Source organism: Melospiza georgiana, chromosome 28 (genome assembly GCF_028018845.1).
Source record: "Melospiza georgiana isolate bMelGeo1 chromosome 28, bMelGeo1.pri, whole genome shotgun sequence".
NCBI lineage: Eukaryota > Metazoa > Chordata > Aves > Passeriformes > Passerellidae > Melospiza > Melospiza georgiana.
In genome coordinates, this window is record NC_080457.1 from 4,131,003 (window position 1) to 4,156,709 (window position 25,707).

Here is a 25,707-nt window from a genome sequence, read left to right on the forward strand (position 1 = left end):
GGTGGGAATCCATGCCATGAAAAGCTGAGTTTTAGAGCTGGGATTGAGGTGAATCCTGAGTCCTGACCAGCACCAACCACTGCCAGAGCAGATCAGTGAATAAAACCAGCCCTGAGTACCTGGCTAGCCACAAGTGTTCAGCATCTCGTGGCTCTAAAGGGTTTTGTGGCTTCAAGGTTTTTTTCAGCGTTTTTCCCAGCCAGGTTTAGCTGGTGGGAATCCCTGTTGGGTGGGATGGGCAATCCATGCCATGGAAAGCAGAGTTTGGGAGCTGGGATTGAGGTGGATCCCAAATCCTGAGCAGCAGGACATTGCCAGAGCAGATCTCCAAGGATGCACAGCCTCAGGAGCTGGCAGAGGGCTCCAGGTGACATCTCCTGCTGGTTTTGTCACTGCCCAGTGCAGAATGCCAGCGTGGTTTGGGTTGGAGCTCGTTCTGTTCCACTCATTCCAGTGGAGTCCTGAGCCCAGCAACAGCTTCAAAATGAGCATAGCAGCACAGAGCAGTGAGCAGTGTCACGCTGTTGGCCTTGAGGAGGTCTCAATCCCTCATAAATTAACCCCTTGTGTCTCCAGGACAAGGCCAGGGCGAGCCTGGAGCCACTGGAGCCACGGGAAAAGGGTTCTGCCTCACTCAAGAGCCTTTCTGCCCTTAAAACACAAATCTCTGTCCTGTAAGTAAACTCAAAACTAAATTTAAGTGGCCAGAAAGAGTTCTGAAGAAGCCACTTAATTGCAACCAGCTCCTTATTTGACTCCTTCACTAAAAGCAGTGTTTCCCACTTGCCAAAGGCACCCCAAGGATGAGCACTGGGAATTCAGGGGGGATTTTTGGCCACCTCACCCTCTCAGCTGGAGGTGCTGGGATAGAGGAGGCCACAAAATAGTGATTTCCCATGTCCTGCACTGCCCCATCTCCCTGCTGGGGTCAGGGAGGAGCTCACACCCTGGGACAGAGGCAGGGGATGCCCTGAGAAGGCTGAGCTGGAACAGACTGGACAGAGCTAAAGAATAAAGCTTTTATTGAGAGCTCTAGGTGTCAGAGGTACAGACCCAAATCTGACTCCACCATGGGTTTGGGATGAACATGTTTTTATATTTTATCATTATATAACTTACATTTTAATTATTAAAATTACATTGTTCTATTGATATTACAATATCACAATACAATGTTTTATTACACTGTTCTATACATTGATTCCATCCAAGCATGGGTTTCTCATGATCCCCCTCAAACCCCTAACACAGTTTCTCATGATTAAACACTAATTATATCTAATCACATCTAACAATTATATAATTTATCATATACTGACTACATAGGTGCAGTTTCACATGATCTAGCAAACACAAGATCATGTGAAAAATACATTTACACTTTTACATGCATTTTTTTACAAAAATACAAATACATTTCCCAGGGCCTACTAAGCCTAACTTTCTTTCTAGCTGTCCAAATTTAGTGATTTTAAAATCTTTTACTATCAACTCCATCACCAGGGCACATTTTGTGTGCCATTTGTGCCTTCACTAGGATCCCCAGAATCTCCAACCCAGGTGCAGCCCAAGGCTCCAGTGGAGCCCCAGGACAAACCTGGAGGTCCCCCGTGTCACCAGGGATGTCACAAACTCCAGGTCAGGAGGCTAAAAGCAGCAACTTTATTGCAACTTCTTCTTTTATATTCTGATCTGATACAGAAAGACCTGACTGGTCATGTAATCAACACATTTCACATTTCATTCTCTAGCTGACACTCAGGGGGTGTTTGATTTCTCCTGTGTCACTGTCACATTTTCTTAAAAATCCCTTTGCCAGGATTTCTTCTCCTGGGAAGCTGAGAAGCCTCAGAGAAAAATGAAAACAATATTATCTCATTTGTTTCTCCTGTGTTTTGCTAATTTGGAATGTGGCTGGAGATTGTTTATCCAACAGGTGAATTGTTTTTACTTAATGACCAATCACAGCCAGCTGTGTCAGACTCTGAGGAGTCAGTTACCAGTTTTTAATTATTGTATTGTTAGGCCTTCTGTAAGATCCTTTCTCTATTTTTTATTATAGTTTCTATAATATAATATAATATAATATAATATAATATAATATAATATAATATAATATAATATAATATAATATAATATAATATAATATAATATAATATAATATAATATAATATAATATAATATAATATAATATAATATAATATAATATAATATAATATAATATAATATAATATAATATAATATAATATAATATAATATAATATAATATAATATAATTCTTGTTTCAATATTAATTTTAAAATATTAATATTTAATATTAATTCCTGGGAATTAGTATTATTCCAGTTTTTTTTAATATTAATTCCAGCTTTTCCTGAGATAAGCTTTCCCTTGGGACAGAGGGATCTTGAGATCCCGCAGCTCTCCCACTCCATGAGCCCTCTCTTTATGGGACCATACCCAGGACTCCCCAGAAATCCCAAATTAACCCCAAACCAGGTGTTTGTTTGCACACCACGGGGTTCTTTACAAACCCTGCTCATTGCCTTGGCTGGGATCTTTTTTACAGAGGAGTGTTTGATTTTTTAGTGGCAGTTTTGTAATTTTTTAAAAATGTTTTTTATAAAAATGAGATTTATTTTTTGATTCTGTGAAATATATATGTTAAGAATTATATATAAAATTATATTTTATATATAATTTTTATGTAGAATAGTAAAATGCCACCCCTGGAACATGAAAGAACCACGCTCTGAAAAGCAAATTTGCCCTGATAAAGGAGCCAAAATCTCTTAATTCCATTTCTGAAGATGAGTTTCCTGATTTGCTAATTTGCTAATTTGTCTTGTTCACAATTCACTGAACCTGTCTGCTTTTAATTAATCTTACAAATCTAATCAAGTCTAACTGGCACCTTTCCCAGCGCTCATAATTTTAAATGAGAAACTTTCCCTGCTGCTCTCCAGCCCCACCCTGGCTCAGGCTCCAGATCTTCTGCCCCCTTTTCAACAAAAGGATGATAAAACCTTCAGGGTTTTTTATTCTGATCCCATTTTTATGTCACAAAGTCACCCAAATTTCCTGCAGTTATTTTATAGAGATTATGGAGGTTTATATCTAAGAAATTTGCAGTGAATGTCACAGGAGTTTCTTGCAGCCAGAGGCACATTTAAAAGGAATGTTTCACCTGCAGAGATCTCTTAGATGTTTTTGGGGAGGATTTCTTGTTTGTTTATTTGTTTAATTGTTGCAAAATATTTCAATTGTGGTTTTAAATTCTGATTATTGCTGAAGCCTGATTAGGTTTGGTAACAACCCACTCCCCTTTAATAAACTTAAAAAAAACAACTTTAATACTAAAAATTAAACTTAAAATAAAACTAAAAATTAAACTTTAAAACTTTAAAACGCTTTCAATGACATTCACCTGTTGTCTGTCTGACAGGGAGTTGATGCAGAACACCAAGCCATGGCTGTCTCTATATTTTTAATTTTCCTTTGAGTTTGCTCATTTTTACCCCTAAAAATCTAAAAATAAGCTCTTCAGATACCAAATCCTCATCTGTGGGTTTGGTGGGGCACAGGCTGCTGCTGCTGTTGGTGAAGTGAGGATGTAAAAAGAGTGTAAAAGAGTGGATATAAAAGAGATTCTTTGCCTCCAGCAGTGGTGCAATGCTCAGGAGCACAGTTTTGAAGGAGAAAACCCAAAAGGAGACCCTTCCCTCGTGTGCTGGGGCTGGGGCTGTGATTTTCACATCCTTTTGGGAACAGTGACACCTTTGTGACAATTGGGAAGAGCCAGACACGAGGGTGACAGCACCACCATGGACATGCCCAGAGGCTTTGGAGGTTGCCAAAATCAACCTTTGGTGCCCAGAGGACACAGATGAGCTGCTCAGAAGTGCTGTGAGCCCGTGGAGTGGAGATGTTTCCTCCCATCACTGCCCTGCTCTGCAGGAGCTGCCTCTGTCCAGCCCAGTCCAGTAATCCTGGTTTTAATTTTAGTCCTAACACTATCCATGGTCCTTGTGTGTTGGATTTGTGTGGTGCCCTCATGGCAGGAAGGAATGATGAATGTGACTCCATGTTCTCAGAAGGCTAATTTATTATTTTATGATACTATATTATATTAAAGAATGCTATACTAAACTGTACTAAAGAATATCTAAAAAGATAATAATGAAAATTTGTGACTTTTTCCAGAGTCTTAACACAGTTTGGCCCTGATTGGCCAAAGAGTCAAAACAACTCGCAGCAGAATCCAATGAAACAATCACCTGTGGGTAAACAATCTCCAAACACATTCCACATGAGCACAACACAGGAGAAACAAATGGGACAATTATTGTTTTCATTTTTCTCTGAGGTTTCTCAGCTTGCCAGAAGAAGAATCCTGGGCGAAGGGATTTTTTCAGAGAATGTGAATGCCACACTGTCCTACCCCTGCAGGAGTCTCATGTCCTTTGCTGGCACCTCATCCTTCCCCCTGCCTGTTTGTCCCTCGTTCTGACAGAGAATTCCCTCTGCCCCCTCCTGGCGTGGAGGAATTAGTCCTGGATTAGGTCATTTCTTGTGGGGAAAAACCAAATTGAATCTTGTAGAAACTAGATCTGGAATTAGTCCTAAATTCGGTGGTTTCTTGAGGTGAAAAACCAAATTCAATCTTGTCCTCGATTGAATCTTGATATGGAATTAGTCCTGGATTAGGTGGTTTCTTATGGGGATAAAATAGAGTCTTGTGGAAACCAGATCTAGAATTAGTCCTGAATCAGGTGGTTTCTTATGGTGAAAAACCAAATTGAAATCTTGTAGAAACCAGATCTAGAATTAGGCCTGGATCAGGTGGTTACTTGTGCGAAAAACCAAATTGAATCTTGTAGAAACCAGATCTAGAACCAGTCCTGGTGGTTTCTTGTGGTGAAGAATGAGGTGCGTTACTACTGGGTCCTGTTATTCTCTTTCCATGGTGAGCAAAGCATTTGGAGTGGAAGGTTCTGGAAAGGTGTGAGGCACAAACTGCCAGGAATATTGCAGGAAAGATGGAACCATGTGCCACCCTGGCATGGAGGGGACAGAGGGGACAGAGAGGGCAGTGGTCAGTGGGGACAGAGATGGATGGGATGGGATGGGATGGGATGGGATGGGATGGGATGGGATGGGATGGGATGGGATGGGATGGGATGGGATGGGATGGGATGGGATGGGATGGGAATGGGGATGAGAATGGAGTATGGGATTGTGGATGAGAATGGAGATAGGGATGGGGATCGGATGGGGATGGAGCTGGTGCTGGGGATGGGGATGGGGATGGGACTGGAGCCGCTTCTCTGCAGGAACGTGAATGAAGTTGCTGCCAAGGGACTGGGAGTGCCCAGGAGCGGGTCCTGCATTGTTCTCCCCCCTCCAGATAGAAATGTTCTGTTCAGCAGTGCCTGCTCAAAGCAGCGCCACTCCCGCCTGGAAAACACAATCCACTGATTTGCCATGGCTGAGGATCTATTCTGCAGAGACCGTGATAATATTATTCCACCCGGAATTTACATAAATGCATACGATTTGCATATGCAAATGCAGGCTTCCAGGCTGTGACCGCAGTAAACACAGTGAGATTTTCAGTGCTGTAAAAGCTTTCCTCCAAAGAGAGATGCTGGGGTTTGTTTGGGTCCTGGCAGGGCTGTGATCCTGCTGTCCCCTCGCTGCCACTGCCAGCCATTCCTCTTCTGCCTCCTTCCCAAAGCTGGCACTGGGGAGGGAAATGTGTCCTGCAGGGACAGGGGACAGGACACTGGGACCAGAATGAGCATCAGAAACCCAGGGAAGGAAGGAGCAGCTCTCCACTGAGGCCAGTGAGGGTGCTGGTCATCTCCCACTGGTCAGCCAAGCCCTCCAGCCATGCCTCCAGTTTGGGGAGTCCCTTTGGGGAGGCAAACTCCACTTTGGGGAGGCAAACTCCAGTTTGGGGAGACAAATTCCATTTTGGGGTGTCCCTTTCTGGTGGTGGGTGGCCTCAAGAAGTGTTTGGTGCCAACTGTGCTGAAATCACCCAGGGTGAGTCACAGTTTGGCACTGGGAAGCGGCTTCCCAACATCCAAACATGATGGAAAACACCCCGTGGGTGGGAATTGCCACATCCACTCAGCTGTGGCACAGCTGGGGGGGGATCTAAGGGGGATCCCTGGGCTGCCCCTCTTTGGGGAGTCCTTCCCTGAGCCCTGAGACCAGGACTGGAGTGCCCAGGGTGGTTCTGCTCCCATGAAAAGCCTGGGGTTAAACGGGAAGGAGGAGCCTGGCAGGGAGGGGACAGAGGGGACAGAGGGGACAGTGGTCACTGGGGACAGTGGTCAGCTGGGCTGCCCATCCTGGGCACTGTGGCTAAGACTGAGACATGGGTTCTGTCTGAGCTGGAGGAACTGGACCTCAAAGTGTCTTGTGTCAGATCCAGAACGGAAAAACCAAACTGAATTTCGTAGAAACTAGATCTAGAACTAGTCCTGGATCAGGTGGTTTCTTGTGGGGAAAAACCAAATTGAATCTTGTGGAAACTGGGTCTAGAACCAGTCCTGGTGGTTTCTTGTGGTAAAAATTGAGGCTGCTTTACTACTGTGTTATTCTTCTTCCATGGAGAGCAAAGCACTTGGAGTGGAAGGTTCTGGGCTCTGGGAAGGCGTGAGGCATAAACTGCCATGGATATTGCAGGAAAGATGGAACCATGTGCCACACTGGCTCTGCTCCAAAACTCAGTGTAGGTGCTGCTGCCTCCTTCCGAGGAACCTCAAGGCAAGGGTAAAATTTGGCTTAGCTCAGTTCAGGTCCCACCAGGGATTGGATGTGGGGTTGATGCCTCAGGTTTGAGCTTTTCTATTTTTCAGGTTCTGTGCTGCTTTAGTGTGTAGGTCTGGGTTCACATCAGGGGATGCTGAGCTCTGTGCACAGAGCAGGGAGACAAAACAATTCCTGCTCCAGCTGGGGACCAAGGAAAAATTATCCAAATCTCAGGTCCAAGAGCACAAACACTATGGGCTGGAGAGAGAAAAACAAGGATGGGGCTCCATGGGCTGGAACTGGAATTGGACAATTAGCAAATTGCTAATTTGGACAATTAGCAACATGCAAATGGAGGAGAACTTATAAAAGCGAGAGACCCCTTGACCAGTGGGGCATTTTGTGACCATTTTGGTTCATCTTGGGTGTAGCCCTGGCTGGGCCCTTGTGCTGCCCAAGGTGGATCCACTGAGTACTTTTAATAAATCCTTGCTTTATTCTTTAGCTCTGTCCAGCCTCTGTTCTAGTTCAGCCTGCACAAGGCATCAGTCAGGGCTAGAGCAAAACCCACAGGCTGGGAGAATTAGGGCTGTTCAGCCTGGTGAAGAGAAAGTTGCATGGAGGCATAACAAGTTTTTCCCTAGAGAAGCACAAAACAAAGAAGAGAAAAATAGTTCTTATCTCTACTTGCTACTCCTGTTATTTTTACACATGTGAAATGCGTTAAGGAAATTATTTACCTAAAATAATTTAGTTAATTGAACATCAGTAAAAGTTATTTTATTGCCTTAACCAATTAAATAAAAGTTATATCCTAAATTAAACAATCACAAATTTTTCTTTCATATATAGTATAATATGATGTGATAATAAGATTGATATGATATGATATGATATGATATGATATGATATGATATGATATGATAGTATGTGGTAATAATATAATATAATATAATATAATATAATATAATGTAATGTAATGTAATGTAATGTAATATAATATAATATAATATAATATAATATAATATAATATAATATAATATAATATAATATATCTCTTTATTATAATTATAATATATCTCTTTAACATAACTATAATAAATATAAATATAAATATAAATATAACATAATATAATTTTAATTTAAAAATTATTCAGCCTTTTAAATCAATTACCAATCATTCCCTACATCAAATACTCCCTAAATACAGTAGGGAACCTCTGTCCTTCCTCCACCACCACCAGGGAGCCTGAGATCCCTGTGTGCCTTGCAGTTATCACAGTTATTATTTGAAATTTGAGTTGCCTTGGACTCATGGTGTGCACAACTCCTGTGCCCTGGCCATGCCCTGCAGAGCTCAGGTGTTTTACCAAAGGCTGCTGGAGGACTTTAACTTCTGTCAGAGAATATTGATGTATTCAGGAATGTTGATAATATTGATTCCCACACACACAACAGCCCCTGTGCCGTCCTCCTGTGCTAGCACAGGCTGGATTTGGGGATACTCAGTGTAAGAAAACCTGCAACAAGTGTTGGGCACTGGTATTTATTTTGAGATTTGTGCCTTTGCACCTCCCGGTCTGAATCCCCTCTCAGCATCCATTGTCCTGCCCTCTCCTGCTGGACACAAAGTCTTAATCTTCCCCTTCTCCCCACTGTAACTAAACAATCTCTCAGAAGTCTTTCCAATAGACTGATCAAACTGTCAGCATAAGCCACTGCCTCAGCTCGCTGCTGTTGCTCCTTTGTCCCCTGCCCGTGTTTAACATCCCATTTACAACAGGGAGGAGGCTTAAAACCACCCCAGCTCCTATAACAGAGCCTGGGTGAGAGCTTAAACCACCCCAGCTTCTATAACAGTGTCTGGTGAGAGCTTAAACCACCCCAGCCCTGAAGCAGAGCCTGGGTGAGACAGCACAGCCCCAGCCACAGCTCCACAGAGCAAACAGAAGGACAGAACCACCCCGGACATGTCCAGGAGGAAAATCCAGAGCTGAGGAATCCAATTCCATCAACACCACCCTGTCCTCCTGCCCCTGGATGTCTCTGCTGGGTGTCAGGGGGTGGCTGCACTCCCCTGGAGATGCCACTGAGGCCGTGCCACACCCTGACTGCTCCCAGAGGTGACATTTGTGGCTCTCACCCTCAGACACCTCACCAGGCTCCTCTGGCAGCATCTCCTGGGCTTTGCTCAGTGCCAGGGGGTCACGATGGCTTTTTCTGGCTGGCAGCTCAACTTGGAGCTGGTCACTCCTTCCCCAGCTCATCCTGCCCGGTGCTGGGGGAGAAGAGAGGTCCCTGCTTCCCCCAGGAGAGCATTCCTCATCCTCTGGCATCCCCCATTCCTCTTGTCCTTTCAGCAGGAATTTCTGAGCCCTCCATGTCCCAAACACAATTCCAGTTCCAAGAGATGGACTCTGCAGCTCAGGGGTCCTCTGGGGGTTGGTTTGACATCTCTTCAGCTGAACTCAGCTGGTTTCCACCCATTGGGCTTTGATGCATCAAGGTCAGGGTAACAATTCCCTCTCTCAGAAGGGCTCAGACCGGCAGCTCCATCTCTGCTCTCTTTGAGGACACTCAGTGTGAGAGAATCTGCAACAAATGTCTTGGTTTGAAATCCAGGTGTCTGCTGAGGAAGGCAGGAGCCTCCCCTGAAATGGAAAATGTAAATGCCTCTCTCTGAATTATTATAATTTTTAAATTAAGGGGCTCTCAGGCAAAGGTATGGGAGTAAGAATAACAGGTCTTTATTAGGAAAATCAAAAATACAAATGCAATAGGACCAAAAAAAAACCCAAAAAAGACACACAGTCAGAGCAGGAGCTGACTCCCTGTGTGTCAGGGAGGTGTCCCAGCCCCATGCCATGGGGGCTCAGCCCTCCTGCAGTGCCAGCTGTGGCTCTGCTGCAGCAGGGATCCTGCACAAGGGGGGAGTTTTCCTCTGCAGCTCCAGGGCTGCTGGAGATGGGCCTGGGCTCCCTCTGGCAATGCAGGGCAGCAGAAAGCTGCTCCTCTGGCAGTGCAGTGGGCAAAGGCTGCTGGAGTGTCCCGAACCTCAGATTGTATCCAGCTAGGAATGTTTGAAACCTCAGATTGTATCCAGGTAGAAATGTTTGGCTCCTCCCCTGGGCGGAGCATCTCCCCATGGGATGATGGAATTTGATCAGCCATGCAGGGACACTCACTGGCCATGGACAGAAGATAATTAATAATTAATGGCCCATGAACAGAAGAGATCTCCTGGAGGGAGGATGGGTTGTGGAAGAGATAAAGAAAACTGAATTAAACATTCAAACCCCACATCCCATTCCTGCCCTTACCCTGGCTGGGCCATCAGACTCTAATGTCCTTTTAAAAAATGAATTTTTACTCTGTTTTGCTGACCCCTGAGGACTGCAGAGCTGGGTGGGGAGTCTGTGGTGACACAGGTGTCACTTCTTTGTAAAAGTTCCAACCTCCAGACACCCTCAGAGGGGGATTCCTGAGTGAAAAGCTGCTTTCCAGTCCCTCTCCTCATTGGAATTCTGTCAGGTTTGGTCTGTTCCCCAGTCAGTCAAGACCTGACATTTCCCCTCTCAGATGTGAACACCCATTGCATGCTTTGACTTGCAAAACTTTCCCTGCTGCTGTTCTTGATCTTCAGGCAATCCCAAGAATTTGTGTGTTCCCCTGCCCACGAAGGGCTGCAGTCAGCACAGCACCAGAATTAAAATAGGAGTTACAGAATTAAAATAGAATATTACAGCAGGTGTGATGTTGAGTTTGCTGGGGTCCCCAGGACAAGGTGAGATTTCTCTCTCAGCAATGTCTGTTCTGTTCCACGGCATTTCCAAGTCAGCATTTCTTATGTCCAGGTTTGCACACTGTGTGAGCCTTCTGCCAGGCTTGGATAATTCCCTACAAATCCGTATCCCACGCCCCTGGGCATGGTTGGAGCAGGGTTGGGGTGATTAGCGGCACCAGGACAGGGCATGGCCAGGCATGGCGGTGTTCCCCAGCCCTGCCACTGTCCCCTATTGATGTAGGGTGACCCTAATGTAGGGAATAATGTGCTCTGACTCCATGATTGAGAAGGTTGAACAATTGCTTTATTAAGCTATAGTATATTGCACTAATACTATACTAAATTACATACTAAAGAGATGCTATACTAAAGAATACTAAATACTAAATTACATACTAAAGAAAATATTATACTAAAGAATACTAAAGAATGCTGTCTGAGACAGTCAGGACACAGTTTTTTGACTCAGTTAACTAAGGAATCAAAACAACTTTCACTAGTGTGTAATCAACAAATCACTTTAGGTAAACAATCCCCATAACATATTCCACATTTGCCAAATAACAGGACCAGTAAATAGAAATAAGAATTGCTTTCTCTTTTTCTGTGAGCTTCTCTGTAAGAGCTGAAATGAGGGATGCAGGACTCCGGGTGGCTCTTCAAAATGCAGTTTATTCCATCCAAGAGGTTACAGCAGTCCAGGGTTGTGGGTGACAGAGCTGTACCCACAGCTGTCAGCTCCAGAGACCCTTAGTTTAGGTTACAATGCATTCTATACTTTGGTTTTGGTTACAATGCATTCTATACTTTTCTTTGCTGAGCTTTTTCATACAGTAGAACCAATCTACACTTTAACTTTTATCTCTAGTCTATCACAACTACTGTAATTACCATATTCATGTTACTGTTCTCCAGTCCCTGAAAGTCAGTACATCACAGTTTAAGCCAGAAGTTGTTTTTCAGTTTTCTTGCAGTGGAAAATTCTGAGACCTTTTTTCTACTTACAACTTGTTTTGTTTGCCTGTGCTGTCTTTGTGCTTGGTAAAAACATCTTCTTGTTTGAGGTGGGTTTATCCTTTGCTCTAATTCATAAAAACCCCTTCTAACTAACATACTGTTAGGAAAATTAATCTACAAATACCAGAGGTTTATGTCCAAAAAGGAGACAGAGGAGTCCTTTGACTTTATTCCAGTAAAGGGAGAGGCCATGGGGCATTTTCCTGGTATCTCTCAAATTTTTGGAGGATGCAGCTTCCTTTTGATCCCAATTTCCCACATTTCCCTCTCTCTTCCCCAATGGCTGAGGTACTTGAGAGGTAAAAAATTCCCAAAACACCTGATACCAAAGATTTCCCTCAAATATATAACCCTCCCTTTAAATTTTTAATTCTTATGGAATTTAGGGGTTTTTCTTCCCCATTATTTCTTCCATCTTTCAATGTCTAATTTCATTTATCAGCAAACCTAAAGTTTATTTGTAAAACCAAATATCTTTTTCCATTCATCAATCAGTGGAACCCTTCCCATTGTTTCTTCGATCCCCCAGTGCTAGTTTTATCTACCAGCAGACCCACAGCTTTTTTGTAAAGACAAATCTGCTATTCCTCTCAATACCCTTTGCCTCCTTGGTTAGGGCTCTGTCACAGACACATTTTATGAAAAATCCTTTCTGTAAGATTTTTTTATCCTGAGAAGCTGAGAGGCCTCAGGAACAAAATGTAAACAATGATTATCTGCTGCTGTGGAATGCAACAGGTGCATCTGTGATTGGTCTCATGTGGTTGTTTTTAATTAATGGACAATCACAGTCAGCTGGCTCAGACTCTCTGTCCGAGACACAAGCTTTTGTTATTAATTCCTTCTTTTTCTATTCTTAGCTAGCCTTCTGATGAAAACTTTTATTCTATTCTTTTAGTATAGTTTTAATATAATATATATCATAAAAGAATAAATCAAGCCTTCTGAAACATGGAGTCAGATCCTCATCTCTTCCCTCATCCTAAAACCCCTGTGAACACCATCACAGGGCTCAGCAATTCTTTTCTTCTATATCAAAACTTGCTTTCATTTCTATTCCTTCTTCAGATTTTACATTCCAAAATCTTTCTGCCAAGCACACACATATCTGTGAGACCTTTTTGTCAAACCTTCATCCTTCCCAACTGTAGGAGCGTCGGGGGTAGGATGGTGGGGATGGATGGAGACAAGAGATCTCTGCAGCCAGGTTGTGGAATTTGGGGTTTATTTTAAAGGGTCAAGTGCAGGGCCCTGCTGGGAGCTGCCAAACACAGCTCAGAGCAGGCTGAGAGAAGAGAGGGGGAGAGAGGATGAGAGGGTGAGAGAGTAAAAGGGTGAGAGAGCAAGGTTCCCATTCCAATACAATAAATCTTCTTCTGTGTTGAATATTCTAATTCTCACTAACCAATCTAGTACAAGATACAAATCCTGTAGCATTTCCATACAGCCTATAAGAATTACTACATTACCATACTGTGCTACATTTTAAACCCCAAAAACTCCTCTTTGGGCCCCTTCTGCCAAGCTGTAGGGTCTGCTCTGAGCCTTGGGCCTGTCTGCAAGCAGAGGGTGTTGTTCCATCAAAAGGGGATCACCTTCAGCCGGCCACACCATTGTTTTCCAGTTGTTCAGTAACTGAGGGATCTCAAAGCTTGCTTTCATTTCAATCCCAATTATAGTTTCCATGTTCTCAAAATCTTTTGCCAGACAATCATATTTATAAGGCTTTCCTGTTTCATCTTCCCCAACACCCAACACTTCCTACTGCTTTCCCCTAAGAGAAACCCTTAGGACCTGGTGCCTGCTGCTCTCAGTGACGAGAGCTGTCCCTGTCCGTGTCCCTGCAGGTCCCTGGCCCTGGGCCAGCAGTACAGCTCCCTGGGCTCCCAGCCCATCCTCTGTGGCTCCATCCCCGGCCTGGTGCCCAAGCAGCTCCGCTTCTGCCGCAACTACATCGAGATCATGCCCAGCGTGGCCGAGGGGGTGAAGCTGGGCATCCAGGAGTGCCAGCACCAGTTCCGGGGCCGCCGCTGGAACTGCACCACCATCGATGACAGCCTGGCCATCTTCGGGCCTGTCCTGGACAAAGGTAACCCTGAGGGGGCAGCTGGGCTGGGGGTAGGGCTGGGTCAGCTTCCCTGGGCTTTGGGGTGCACCAGGATTGAGCACTGAGCTGCCCTGGGCTTTGGGGTGTACCAGGATTGGGTATTGAGCTCCCTACAGCTTCTCTGGGCTTTGGGATGCACCAGGATTGGGCATTGAGCTTCTTTGGGCTTTGGGGTCCACCAGGATTGTGTACTGAGCTCCCCTGGGCTTTGGGGTTCATCAGGGATGTGTACTGAGCTCCCCACAGCTCTTCTGGGCTTTGGGATGCACCAGGGATGTGTACTGAGCTCCCCTGGGCTTTGGGATTCACCAGGATTGTGCATTGAGCTCCTCAGGGTGTTGGGGTACACCAGGATTGTGCACTGAGCTCCCCACAGTTCCTCTGAGCTTTGGGGTACACCAGGATTGTGTACTGAGCTGCCCCGGGCTTTGGGTACACAAGATTGTGATTTGAGCTCCCCTGGGCTTTGGGGTACACCAGGATTGTAGATTGAGCTCCCCTGGGCTTTACACTGGAAAAAGTGAGAAAGGGCCCCAAAACAGGCTGGAAGGAGAGGCTGGAGGAACAAATCATAGAATCACAAAATTCTCTGAGTTTGAAGGGAACATCCAGCCCAGCTCCTGCCCTGCCCAGATACCCCAACAATCCCACCCTGGGCATCCCTGGGAGTGGTGTCCAAACACTCCTGGAGCTCTGAAATTCCCTGGGCAGTGCCAGCACCCTCTGGGGGCAGAACCTTTCCCTGAGCTCCATCCTGACCCTCCCCTGCACAGCCCCATGATAATCTCAGATGCCCCAGAGCGCAGATGAAAAAGGCATCCCCACAAAACTGAACCAAGTGGTGAATTAAAAGCTCCCAGTGGATAAAAATCTCCATTTTCTCCCGTGGATTCTGTTCGTTCTGTGCCACATTCAGCACAAGGGACATCCACAGGTGATATCTTGTTTTCACAGCTTCATAAACACAACAAAAATAATTCCCCCTCCTCTTCCTGGGTGTTGACACCACTGGGTCCCTGCAATAATTTCTTGACTGCACAGAAATTATTGTTTGCAGTGATGCTTTAGAAATGGGAATTTTATGGTACAGACTTCAAGGAACTGGAGAAATTGGGCTGAGAGCAGAACTTTGAACTCTTTCCCATCAGTCCCCTGCAGAATTCAGGAGTTCTGGTGAATCTTTCCTTCAAAGCTCCAAAATTCTGCAAAGAAACAGTTCATAAAATCCTTTTCTTTTTTTTCAAGTTTCAGCTTCCCAGTAAGAGTAGGTATCGTTTCAGATCCCAGAAATGTCAGTTGAGAATTTCAGTGAAAATCATTCCTTTGTGTTAATGTGGGATTCTTTGCAGGAGCCAGGATTGTCAAACCTTATTACAGCGCTAATAGGCACCATGAGATTCATTCCCCCTCTGTTGTGCCAGACTGTATTTTGGGGTAACTCGTATATTTACTACCAAATAACTTATCAGCAGGGCTCAATATACTCTGATTTGTTGCCTAATTAAAGCCTGTCCAAAATTTCAGCACTTAAAAGATCAGAAAGTTTTAATTTTCTTCAAAAATGGTCACTAAAAACCTGTCATAAAAATTCTAAACAAGTCATGAAAGAACTGCTCAAACATTGAGACACTGAAAATCTCTCAGCACCATTTCTGTCAGCAGGAAAGCACTTAAAGATCAGATTTGAACCATCCTCCCTGTAATGAGCAAAGTGAACTTTGAATTTATGGAGAATATTTTAAGATTCTTTTCGGCTGCAGGGACTCGAGCAAAGCCTCAAGTGTGGACTTGCCTCAGCATCTCCACATACCCCAAGCTGACAAGGTAAAATATCACCCAGAGCTCTGAAAATCTTCTGACAGATGGAGAAAAATGAGTGAGCACGTTGGATATATCCTTATTTTCCCACTCCAGACAGCCCTGCCAGGCTCCCGGGGTGGATTTATCCTGGTGTCTCACTCACCTGTAAGTGGAGCAGTTAAAAATAAACAGCATCATCTGCAAAGGAGGACACATCAAAGCCCAGCCCATCTGATGCTGGGGATTATTCACATTTTTTTGAACCGTGCTCGTGTCTTTTCCTTGCTGCCTTCAAAATTAATGAGCAGATTGAGGATGGGACCAGTGGCGCTGAGGAACACAGGGAGGCTTTGAGATTCCCAGAGTAGTCTGCAGCAGAGAAAAACCAGAATCTTTGTAGGGTTTGAGGGAGGAGAGAAGGGGATGTGATTGAGCTCAGAGGTTGGTGACAGAGCTGAGAGGTCCTGGCAGATGTGAGGAGGGTGGGAGCAGCTCTGCTGGTCCCTGACAAGGGCTGGTGTCCTGGTTTGGAAAGGCAGGAGTCTGCTAAGGAAGGCAGGAGCCTCCCCTGAAATGGAGAATGTAAACCCTCCCCACCCCTCCAAACTGCTATAAATTTTAAATTAAGGAGCTCTCAGGCAAAAATATGGGAGCGGGAAATAACAGTTCTTTAATAGGGAGAAGGAAAATAAATAAAAGGGTAAAATAAACAATGCAGTGCACTAGAACAACACTGACAGAGTCAGAACCCAACCTGACACCCTGTGGGTCATGGTGTTGGTGGCAGTGCCATTGGAATTGTGGCTCAGCCCTCCTGCAGTGTCAGGGGTGGTTCTGATGGAGCAGGGGGATCTGCAGAGAAGGATGTATTCTGCCTCTGAAGATCCAGTGGAAGGAGAGGCAGCTGCTGTTCCTCTGGGGAATCCAGTGCAGAAAGCCGTGCTGGTGTCTCAAAACCTCTGGATTATATCTGGGTAGCAATGCTTGGCTCCTCCCTCTGGGCTCACATCTCCCAATGGGATGTTACAGTTCTTATCAGCCATGCAGTGACATTCAATAGCTGTTATCAGCAATGTCCCCTCCCAGGGAGGTGTGAATGTGGTCACTCAAAGAGAGAGATAAAGCAAAGATAACCACTTTGATAAGGATGATCTGCCATACAGATAGTAATAGAAAACATCTTGCACTGCAATCTTCAACAGCGGGGGACACTCCTGGGCCTTCAGAGGAACAGTCTGAGCTGGAAAGGACCTTTTAAAGAGCATCTGGTGTCACTCAGCTTCTCCCTTGGATGGGACAGGAGTCACAGATGGGGTTGGGTTGTGTTCACAGGGGTCCCAGGATGAGGAAGAGATGAGGATCTGACTCCGTGTTTCAGAAGGCTAATTTATTATTTTATTATATATTTTATATTAAAACTGTACTACAAGAATAGAAGAAAGGATTTCATCAGAAGGATGAAAGAATAGAAAAGGAATTATAACAAAGGCTTGTGACTAACTGAGGCAGTCCAGACAGCTGACTGTGATTGGCCATTAATTAGAAACAACCACATGAGACCAATCACAGATGCACCTGTTGCATTCCACAGCAGCAGATCAGATTTTGTTCCTGAGGCTTCTCAGCTTCTTGGGAGGAAAAATCCTAAGGAAAGGATTTTCCATAAAATATCATAGCTACGGGGTTGGGTTGGACAAAGCCCACCCAGTGCCACCCCTGCCATGGCAGGGACACTTCCACTGTCCCAGGGGGCTCCAAACCCTGTCCAGCCTGGCCTTGGGCACTGCCAGGGATCCAGGGGCAGCCACAGGATCCATTCCAGGGATGGATCCCACAATTCCTAATTCCCAATATCCCATCCATCCCTGCCCTCTGGCCCTGGGAGCCATTCCCTGTGTCCTGTCCCTCTATCCCCAATCCCTCCCCAGCTCTCCTGGAGCCCCTTTAGGTGATCCTAAAACCAAGAGTTTTGGGCCCATAATCTGGATAATAATCCGTAATTATGGATTCTATTCTATTCTATTCTATTCTATTCTATTCTATTCTATTCTATTCTATTCTATTCTATTCTATTCTGTTCTGGATCCTGTGGCCACCATTGTCACGTTCCCTTTTCCTCACCTCCAGCACACCCAAACCAAACCCAAACCCAAACCCAAACCTGGACAATCCCTGTCCCAGCTCACATTTGGCCAACAAAGGATTGTGGTTTCACCTCATAAACACCTGGGGGAAATCCCCTGTCAGTTCTCACTTGGATCATCTCAGCTGCTGCTCCCTCAGGTGGATTGAGGCTATTTTGGAAAAGCTTCAAAGGTGCAGCTCTCACTACAACAGCATCAAAAACTTTTCTATTAGAAATGATTTTTCAAAATCATTTCTAATAGAGGCTGAAAAGAAACTGAGGGTAATTTCATTTTAAAGGAGCTGCAAGCTTGTTAACCATGGTCACATCCAGTGGAGGAGGGCTCAGCTGAGCAGACCCTCATGTCCAAATGCGTGTCCAACCCTCCCTGGGGCATCCTCCAGGCTGTGAGCTCTGCTGCCACTGTGGGGGCTCAGGGCTGCCCTCCCTGAATGGGGCTGGGATGGAATTCCCAGAGCAGCTGGGGCTGCCCCTGGATCCCTGGCAGTGCCCAAGGCCAGGCTGGACAAGGTTTGGAATCCCCTGGGGCAGTGGAAAGTGTCCCTGCCATGGCAGAGGTGGCCCTGGATGGGCTTCAAAGTCCCTCCCAACCCAAACTGTTCTGTAGTTCTGTGATTCTACATTTTCTTTTTTTGTGTCTTATTTTCTAACCCAGGCCATGAAAAAAAAACCAAAAAACAAACCCCTGAATGTTGGGTAAGCTCATGTTTTTACAAGCAGATTCTCCAGGATGATTTATACTGCAGGTGTGCAGTCTGGGATGAGGAGGGAAGAAAAACAGAAAAACCTGCTTTGCCCTTCCCTCCTTTCCCTTTTCTTTGCAAAATAAGGTCAGCTCTTATCTAAAGCCAATGGCTCCTCCAGCCAAGCCCTGTCCCAACCAGGGCTGAGCCAGCAGCCACACATTGCTCTGGGGGGAACAATCACCATTTTCTGGGTATGAAATCCAGGATTTTGGTTAAATCTGGCCAAAAAATCTGGTTAAAAATCTGGTTAAGTAAGTGTGGCCTGAGAAGAGTAGGTTGAGAACATGAGAGAGGAGCAGCTCTGCAGACACCAAGGGCAGTGGAGGAGAGGAAGAGGGAGAGGGAGAGGGAGGGGAAGAGGAAGAGGAAGAGGAAGAGGAAGAGGAAGAGGAAGAGGAAGAGGAAGAGGAAGAGGAAGAGGAAGAGGAAGAGGAAGAGGAAGAGGAAGAGGAAGAGGAAGAGGAAGAGGAGATGCTCCAGGCAGCAAATCTGAGATTCCCCTGCAGCCTGTGGTGCAGGCCATAGAAGAAGGATGAAGAAGGATGGAGGAAGGTGCAGAAGGATGGAGGAAAGAGAAGAACGATGGAGGGAGGTGAAGAAGGATGGAGAGAGGTGAAGAAGGATGGAGGAAGGTGAAGGAGGATGAAATAGGATGAAGGAAGGATGGAGGAGGGTGAAGAAGGATGGAGGAAGGTGCAGAAGGATGGAGGAAGATGCAGACCATAGAAGAAGGATGAAGAAGGATAGAAGAAGGTGCAGAAGGATGAAGAAGGATGGAGGAAGGTGAAAAGGGATGAAGGAAAGTGCAGGAGGCTGGAGGAAGGTGCAGAAGGATGAAGGAGGGTGAAGAAGGATGAGGAAGGTCACAAGGATGGAGGAAGGCGCAGAAGGATGAAGAAGGATGAAGAAGGATGAGGAAGGTCACAAGGATGGAGGAAGGTGCAGAAGGACATTCCCTGCAGCCCATGGAGCATCCCAGGGATGAAGGAAGGTGCAGAAGGATGAAGGAAGGATGAAGAAGGATGAGGAAGGTCACAAGGATGGAGGAAGGTGCAGAAGGACGCTCCCTGCAGCCCATGGAGCTCCCCAGGGATGCTGGTCCCCACTCCCCTGTCCCCTTTGCCCCGGGGGATGCTCCGGGCCAGGGCAGGTGCAGGGTTGGCAGCTGGGCCCGGGCTGCCCTCGGGGGTCCCGGTGAGCTGGGCTAAGCCCCTGCCACGAGCTGTGAAAAGGCAAAAGACCCGCACCACGATAACCCGGGGCTTTTCTCAGCCATGACACCCGCAGTCATTTGCATCTAAACAGGGGTGTGTGGGATCAGGGGGCCGGCTCGATATAAACTCAGCAGCTTAACGGGAGGGGGGGGAGGGAAAAGCAGAGAAGGCAGAGAGAGAAAAATAAGCTTATAGCGATGAGAAAGAGCTAAGCTTCCTCCCCTACTGTGAGGCAGGGCGAGCGATACCATCGCAGCGCCGCAGTCGTTTCAAATCGCTGCCGCATTCACACGCCCTTTAGCCATTCTGGGGGGCTGGGGAGCGCCTTCAAAAGGGATTTCCCAGCCGGGCTGGCGGGATTGGAGGGTGACGGCAGGACAGGGGAACATTGCCCCGTTGCTACGAGGTGCTCCTGGGGAATGCCAGCGCTCTGTGCCGTGGGTACGCTGGCCGGCGGAAACATTCCGCATTATGCGGGTAATACAGTGTGACACCGAGGGAACAATGGCAAATTGAGTGTCCCAGCAGGTAACGGGGCTGGCTGGGAGACAGTCGCAGTGGTGCACTGTCAAGGCGGCTCTAATCCTCCCTCGCCAGCCCCTCCCCTGGTTCTGGGAACGCCGCTCCCGCCGTTCGTCTCTGGGAAATTCTCCCGGCTCCTCGCCCGGAGCCCGGCCAGGGCTCCAAGGCACCGAGCGGTTTGGGGGTGGCAGCTCGATCCCCCCCTGTGCTGGCACCGAGCGGGGACACGGGGACATGGGGGGTACAGGGGGTATGGGCGACATGTGGGACACCGGGGTTATGAGGGCCATGGAGAGCACAGGCGACACGGGGGACACAGGGAGCACGGGGGCACAGGGGACACGGTGGGTATGGGGGACATGGCGGGCACGGGGGACATGGGGACACGAGGGGTATGAGGGACACGGGGGACCTGGGGGGTATAGGGGACACAGGGGACACAGAGGACACGGAGGGCATAGGGGACACGAGGGGCATGGGGGGTACAGGGGACAAGGGGGCATGGGGGACATGAGGGGCATGGGGGGTACAAGGGGCACAGGGGGTATGGAGGGACATGAGGGGTACAGGGGACACGGGAGACATGGGGGACACAGGGGACACTGGAAGTATAGGGGGCACAGGGGACACGGGGGGTACAAGGGGTACAGAGGACACGGGAGGCATAAGAGACAAGGAGGACACAGGGGACACGGGGGGTACAGGGACACGGGGACATGGGGGGCACGGGGGATACAGAGGGCATAGGAGGCACAGGGGACATGGAGGACACCGGGGTCATGGGGGCTATGGGGGACACAGGGGACACCGTGGGTACAGGGGGCATGGGGGGCACAGGGGACAGGGGGCAGCTGCAGGAGCCGTGTCCATCGCGGCCCTGCCAGGAGGGCACTGCCAGCCCAGCCCAGCCCCGTGCCCATCTGCACCTCCCAGGGCCCCAGAGCCACATCACTCCCCCTGTCCCTCCGGGCTGTCCTGGGCTGGCTCCTCTGCTCTGCTCTGCTCTGCTCTGCTCTGCTCTGCTCTGCTCTGCTCTGGGCCACCCAAAGAGCCTTGGTGAGGCTGGAACACCTCGCTGGGGCAGGGACCTTCCAGCGGTGCCCACAGCCCCAGCGGTGCCCACAGCCCCAGGGATGCTGGGGAGAGATCCCCCAGGAGAACCTGGCTGGTTTTCCAAGCTGGATCCCTGCTGGCACAGCGAAGGAGGGAAGAGTTGGAGCTGAAAGGACGTGAAAACCTCAGCAGGGTGCTGCCAGCACAGCCAGGACTGAGCAGCCCTGCTTGGAGATGCCATTTGGGATCCCCACAGCTGGCAGCCACCCACAGCCACCTCCCCTGAGAGCCTGGCATCAGCCCAGCTTGGCAAAGCTGGCTTTTGGGTCTGCAGAGAGGCTGAGGCTGGGGCCAGGGGCCTGCTGTCCCCAGGCACAGGGCAGGGATGCAGGAGACAGCTGAGAGATGGCTACAAGGTGATTTTCTCAGCAGAAATTTCTCCCCGTTATCTGATCACGCCAGACCCAAGAGCAGTCAGAGCCCTCCAGCCCAGACACCACAGCCCCTGAGCTCCAGCCTCTCCTGCACCCTGGCACAAGGTTGCATTGACCCCAACATCTGCTCTGGATTTAGAGAAGTCTCTATATGAGAAGTCTCCATGTTTAGGTTGGCTGAAGCAGCCTGGTGTCGCTGCCCAGGGAGCTGCAGGTCTGCAGAGCTCTGAGCCCTGGGGTCCCCAGGGGGAAAGTTGGTTCTGAGATAGCAACAGTGCTTGGGAGAGCCTGGGTGAGGCCAAGGTCAAGCCCATGTTCTCCCACAGTGTGTCTGCATCGTCCAAAGCCTTTCCCCAGGTCAACGAGCTCCTCCCCATCTCCAACCCCTGGCATGGAGCCCTTCTCTGGGTTCCCAGGCCAGGAATTACTCCAGTAACTCCCTCCTGAGGCCCCTCAAGCTGCTACTGATGCCTTGTTCACCCCTGAGCACCCATGGATCAAGTCCTGGACCCTGTGTTTGGGAAATGCTGCAGGGAGCTGGAGTCACACCCTGCCCCACCTCCTGCTCCAGGAAACCTTCATTAAAAAATTAACAAAATAACTCCTTTCCAAATTAACAAAATCAACCTTTTCAGCAAGGTTTAGGGGCTGCTGGGTGGGGCTGGGAAGGAGAACACTGTTGAATTTGCAGGGTCCCCAGGAGGAAGGGAGAGAATGATGAATTTGACTCCATGTTCTTAGGAGGCTAATTTATTATTATATATTATGTTATTGATATTATATGATATGATATTACATTACATTACATTATATTATATTATATTATACATCATATTATAGAATGCTATACTAAACCTACACTAAAGAATACAGAAAGGATACAAACAAAAGGTTTAATAAGAATTATAATGAAAATTCGTGGCTGCTTCTAGAGTCCCTGTGATGGTGTTCACAGGGGTCTGAGGGTGAGGAAAGAGATGAGGATCCGACTCCATGATTCAGAAGGCTTGATTTATTATTTTATGATCTATATTCTATTAAAACTATACTAAAAGAATAGAAGAAATTATTTCATCAGAAGGCTGGCTAAGAATAGAAAAAGAAAGAATGATAACAAAGGTTTGTGGCTCCGAGCCAGCTGACTGTGATTGTCCATTAATTAGAAACAACCATATGAGACCAATCCCAGATGCACCTGTTGCATTCCACAGCAGCAGATGACCATTGTTTACATTTTGTTCCTGAGGCCTCTCAGCTTCTCAGGAGTAAAAATCGTAAAGAAAGGATTTTTTAAAAAATATCATGGCTACAAGTCCTGACACAGCTGATGGCGATCGGTCATTAGCTTAAAACAATTCCCATGTTGAATAAACACATCCCAAAGCAGCAAAACACAGGAGGAGCTGAGGATTCTCTGCTTCCTAAGAGAAAATCTCGGGCAAGGGGTATTTTTGCAGGAATTATAACAGTGGCAGCCCAGCAGTGCTCTGTGTCTTGCAGCCACGCGCGAATCCGCTTTCGTGCACGCCATCGCCTCGGCCGGGGTGGCCTTTGCTGTCACCCGCTCCTGCGCCGAGGGCACCTCCACCATCTGTGGCTGTGACTCCCACCACAAGGGACCCCCGGGGGATGGCTGGAAGTGGGGGGGCTGCAGCGAGGACGCCGACTTCGGGGTGCTGGTGTCCCGGGAGTTCGCGGACGCGCGGGAGAACCGGCCGGACGCGCGCTCCGCCATGAACCGGCACAACAACGAGGCTGGCCGGACGGTGAGTGACCACTGGGGACAGGCTCAAAACTGCCCCCAAAACTCAAGGTGAGGCTTCCCAGACTGAGTTTAGAGCAGACATTTAAGCCCAGGTGGCACAGGTGGGTGATGGAGAGCAAACCCTGTGACAGTGTTCACGGGGCTCTGAGGATGAGGGAAGAGATGAGGATCTGACTCCATGTTTCAGAAGGCTGATTTATTATTTTATGATATATATTATATTAAAACTATACTAAAAGAATAGAAGAAAGGATTTCATCAGAAGGCTGGCTAAGAATACGAAAGAAGGAATGATAATGAAGGCTTGTGGCTCAGACAGAGACTGTGATTGGCCATTAATTAGAAACAACCACATGAGACCAATCCCAGATGCACCTGTTGCATTCCACAGCAGCAGATAACCATTGTTTACATTTTGTTCCTGAGGTCTCTCAGCTTCTCAGGAGGAAAAAATCCTAAGGAAAGGATTTTCCATAAAAGATGTCTGCGACAAAACCCCATGTTCCGTTCTGTGGCTGTTTCTGCTGCTGACTCTGCTCTGTCCCACACAGACCATCCTGGACCACATGCACCTCAAGTGCAAGTGCCACGGGCTCTCGGGGAGCTGCGAGGTCAAGACCTGCTGGTGGGCCCAGCCCGATTTCCGAGCCATCGGGGACTACCTGAAGGACAAATACGACAGCGCCTCGGAGATGGTGGTGGAGAAGCACCGCGAGTCGCGGGGCTGGGTGGAAACCCTCAGGGCCAAGTACGCGCTCTTCAAGCCGCCAACGGAGCGGGACCTGGTGTACTACGAGAACTCCCCCAATTTCTGTGAGCCCAACCCCGAGACGGGCTCCTTTGGGACGAGGGACAGGACGTGCAACGTCACCTCGCACGGCATCGACGGCTGCGACCTGCTGTGCTGCGGGCGCGGCCACAACACGCGGACTGAGAAGCGCAAGGAGAAATGTCACTGCATCTTCCACTGGTGCTGCTACGTCAGCTGCCAGGAGTGCACGCGGGTCTACGACGTCCACACCTGCAAGTAAAGCACAGGTGGGGCTCCACTGGTGGAGGTGGCTCCCAGAGCAGGGCCCCAGGGGTCACTCAGACCCACATGTGGCCTCACACTGCTGGAGGATGGCACAAAAATCCTGGTGGCCCCAGCCAGGGCACCGAGAAGGCTCTGGGCAGCTCATGAGGTAAGGTGGGACTGCTGGTGCCTCGGGCTGCCTGGGGAGGGCAGGGATGGGACAGGGAGGGTAGGGACAGAGAGAGCAGGGACAGGACAAAATGCCCTGGAGAGCAGGGACAGGACAAGGAGAGCAGGGACAAGACAGGGAGAGCAGGGACAGGACAAAAACAGGGACAGGGAGGGCAGGGATGGGACAGGGAGGGCAGGGACAGGGACAGCAGGGACATGACACAGAGAGCAGGGACAGGACAAAAGCAGGGACACGACAGGGAAGGCAGGGACAGGACAGGGACAGCAGGGACAGGGAGAGCAGGGACAGGACAAGAGTAGGGACAGGACAGGGACAGCAGGGACAAGACAAGGAAGGCAGGGATAGGACAGGGAAGGCAGGGACAGGACAAGGAGAGCAAGGACAGGACAGGGAGAGCAGGGACGGAACAAGAGCAGGGACAGGACAGGACAGGCAGCAGAGACCAGGGACAGGTGGGTCCCAGCAAGACACAGCCCCACGAGGCAGAGCTGCTGCCACAGCAGCCCCCAAGCTCCCAGCTCTGTCCTGCCCCACAGGCCCAGCCCCTGCAGGCACCAGCACGGGGGCTCAGGTGGAAATGGATTGGGTTGGGTTGGGTTGGGTTGGGAAAGCTCCCCCAGCTGCTGCTGTCCTGCTCTCAGCACATGCAGGGGGGACAGGAAGGAGCCCCCAGCCCAGCCCAGCTCCCTCCTCCCTGCTCTGAGGTGCTGCTGGAGAACCAAACCTGAGCAGACTAACAGAGCCCTCTGCTCTCTCTGTTCCCCCTCCCCACATCTCCCATGGAGGATTTCAGGAAAGCAGAGCCCAGGGCTGCCCCTCTGGCACTGGCCCAGGGCAGGAGCAGGGCACAGGGCACTGCTGCCACCTCCCACAGGCGACAGCACTGTCCCATCACCTCCTCACCGTGCAGCTGCCCAGGAGAGGATTCCCTAACATGACTTCACATCCCAGGGGGAGCTCAGGGTCTCTCTGGGGACAGGTTACCTGCCAGTTGAACAGGAGAGACTCCAGGGAGAGAGGAAATCTCTGTCCCAGCCTCCTTGTCAGCCTTGCCAGTGCCAGAGCACAAAGCCAGGCAGAGCCTTCCCCTGCCAGGATTTACTGAGCTGTCTGCAATCATCCTGAAAGTTCCATGAGCAGGGATTTGGG

General features: G+C 48.4%; 1 protein-coding gene across 1 annotated transcript in view; it reads left to right on the top strand.

Moving 5' to 3' along the window:
• WNT3 (Wnt family member 3) overlaps positions 1 to 24,572 on the top strand; it is a 28,565-nt gene extending 3,993 nt beyond the window's left edge. Inside the window, exons 2-4 of the mRNA XM_058041665.1 lie at positions 13,411 to 13,652; positions 23,086 to 23,351; positions 23,902 to 24,572. Coding sequence (XP_057897648.1) covers positions 13,411 to 13,652; positions 23,086 to 23,351; positions 23,902 to 24,381 — 988 coding nt within the window. The 3' untranslated portion in view covers positions 24,382 to 24,572. The remainder of the gene's footprint in view (positions 1 to 13,410; positions 13,653 to 23,085; positions 23,352 to 23,901) is intronic.
• The last annotated feature ends 1,135 nt before the right edge of the window (positions 24,573 to 25,707 follow it).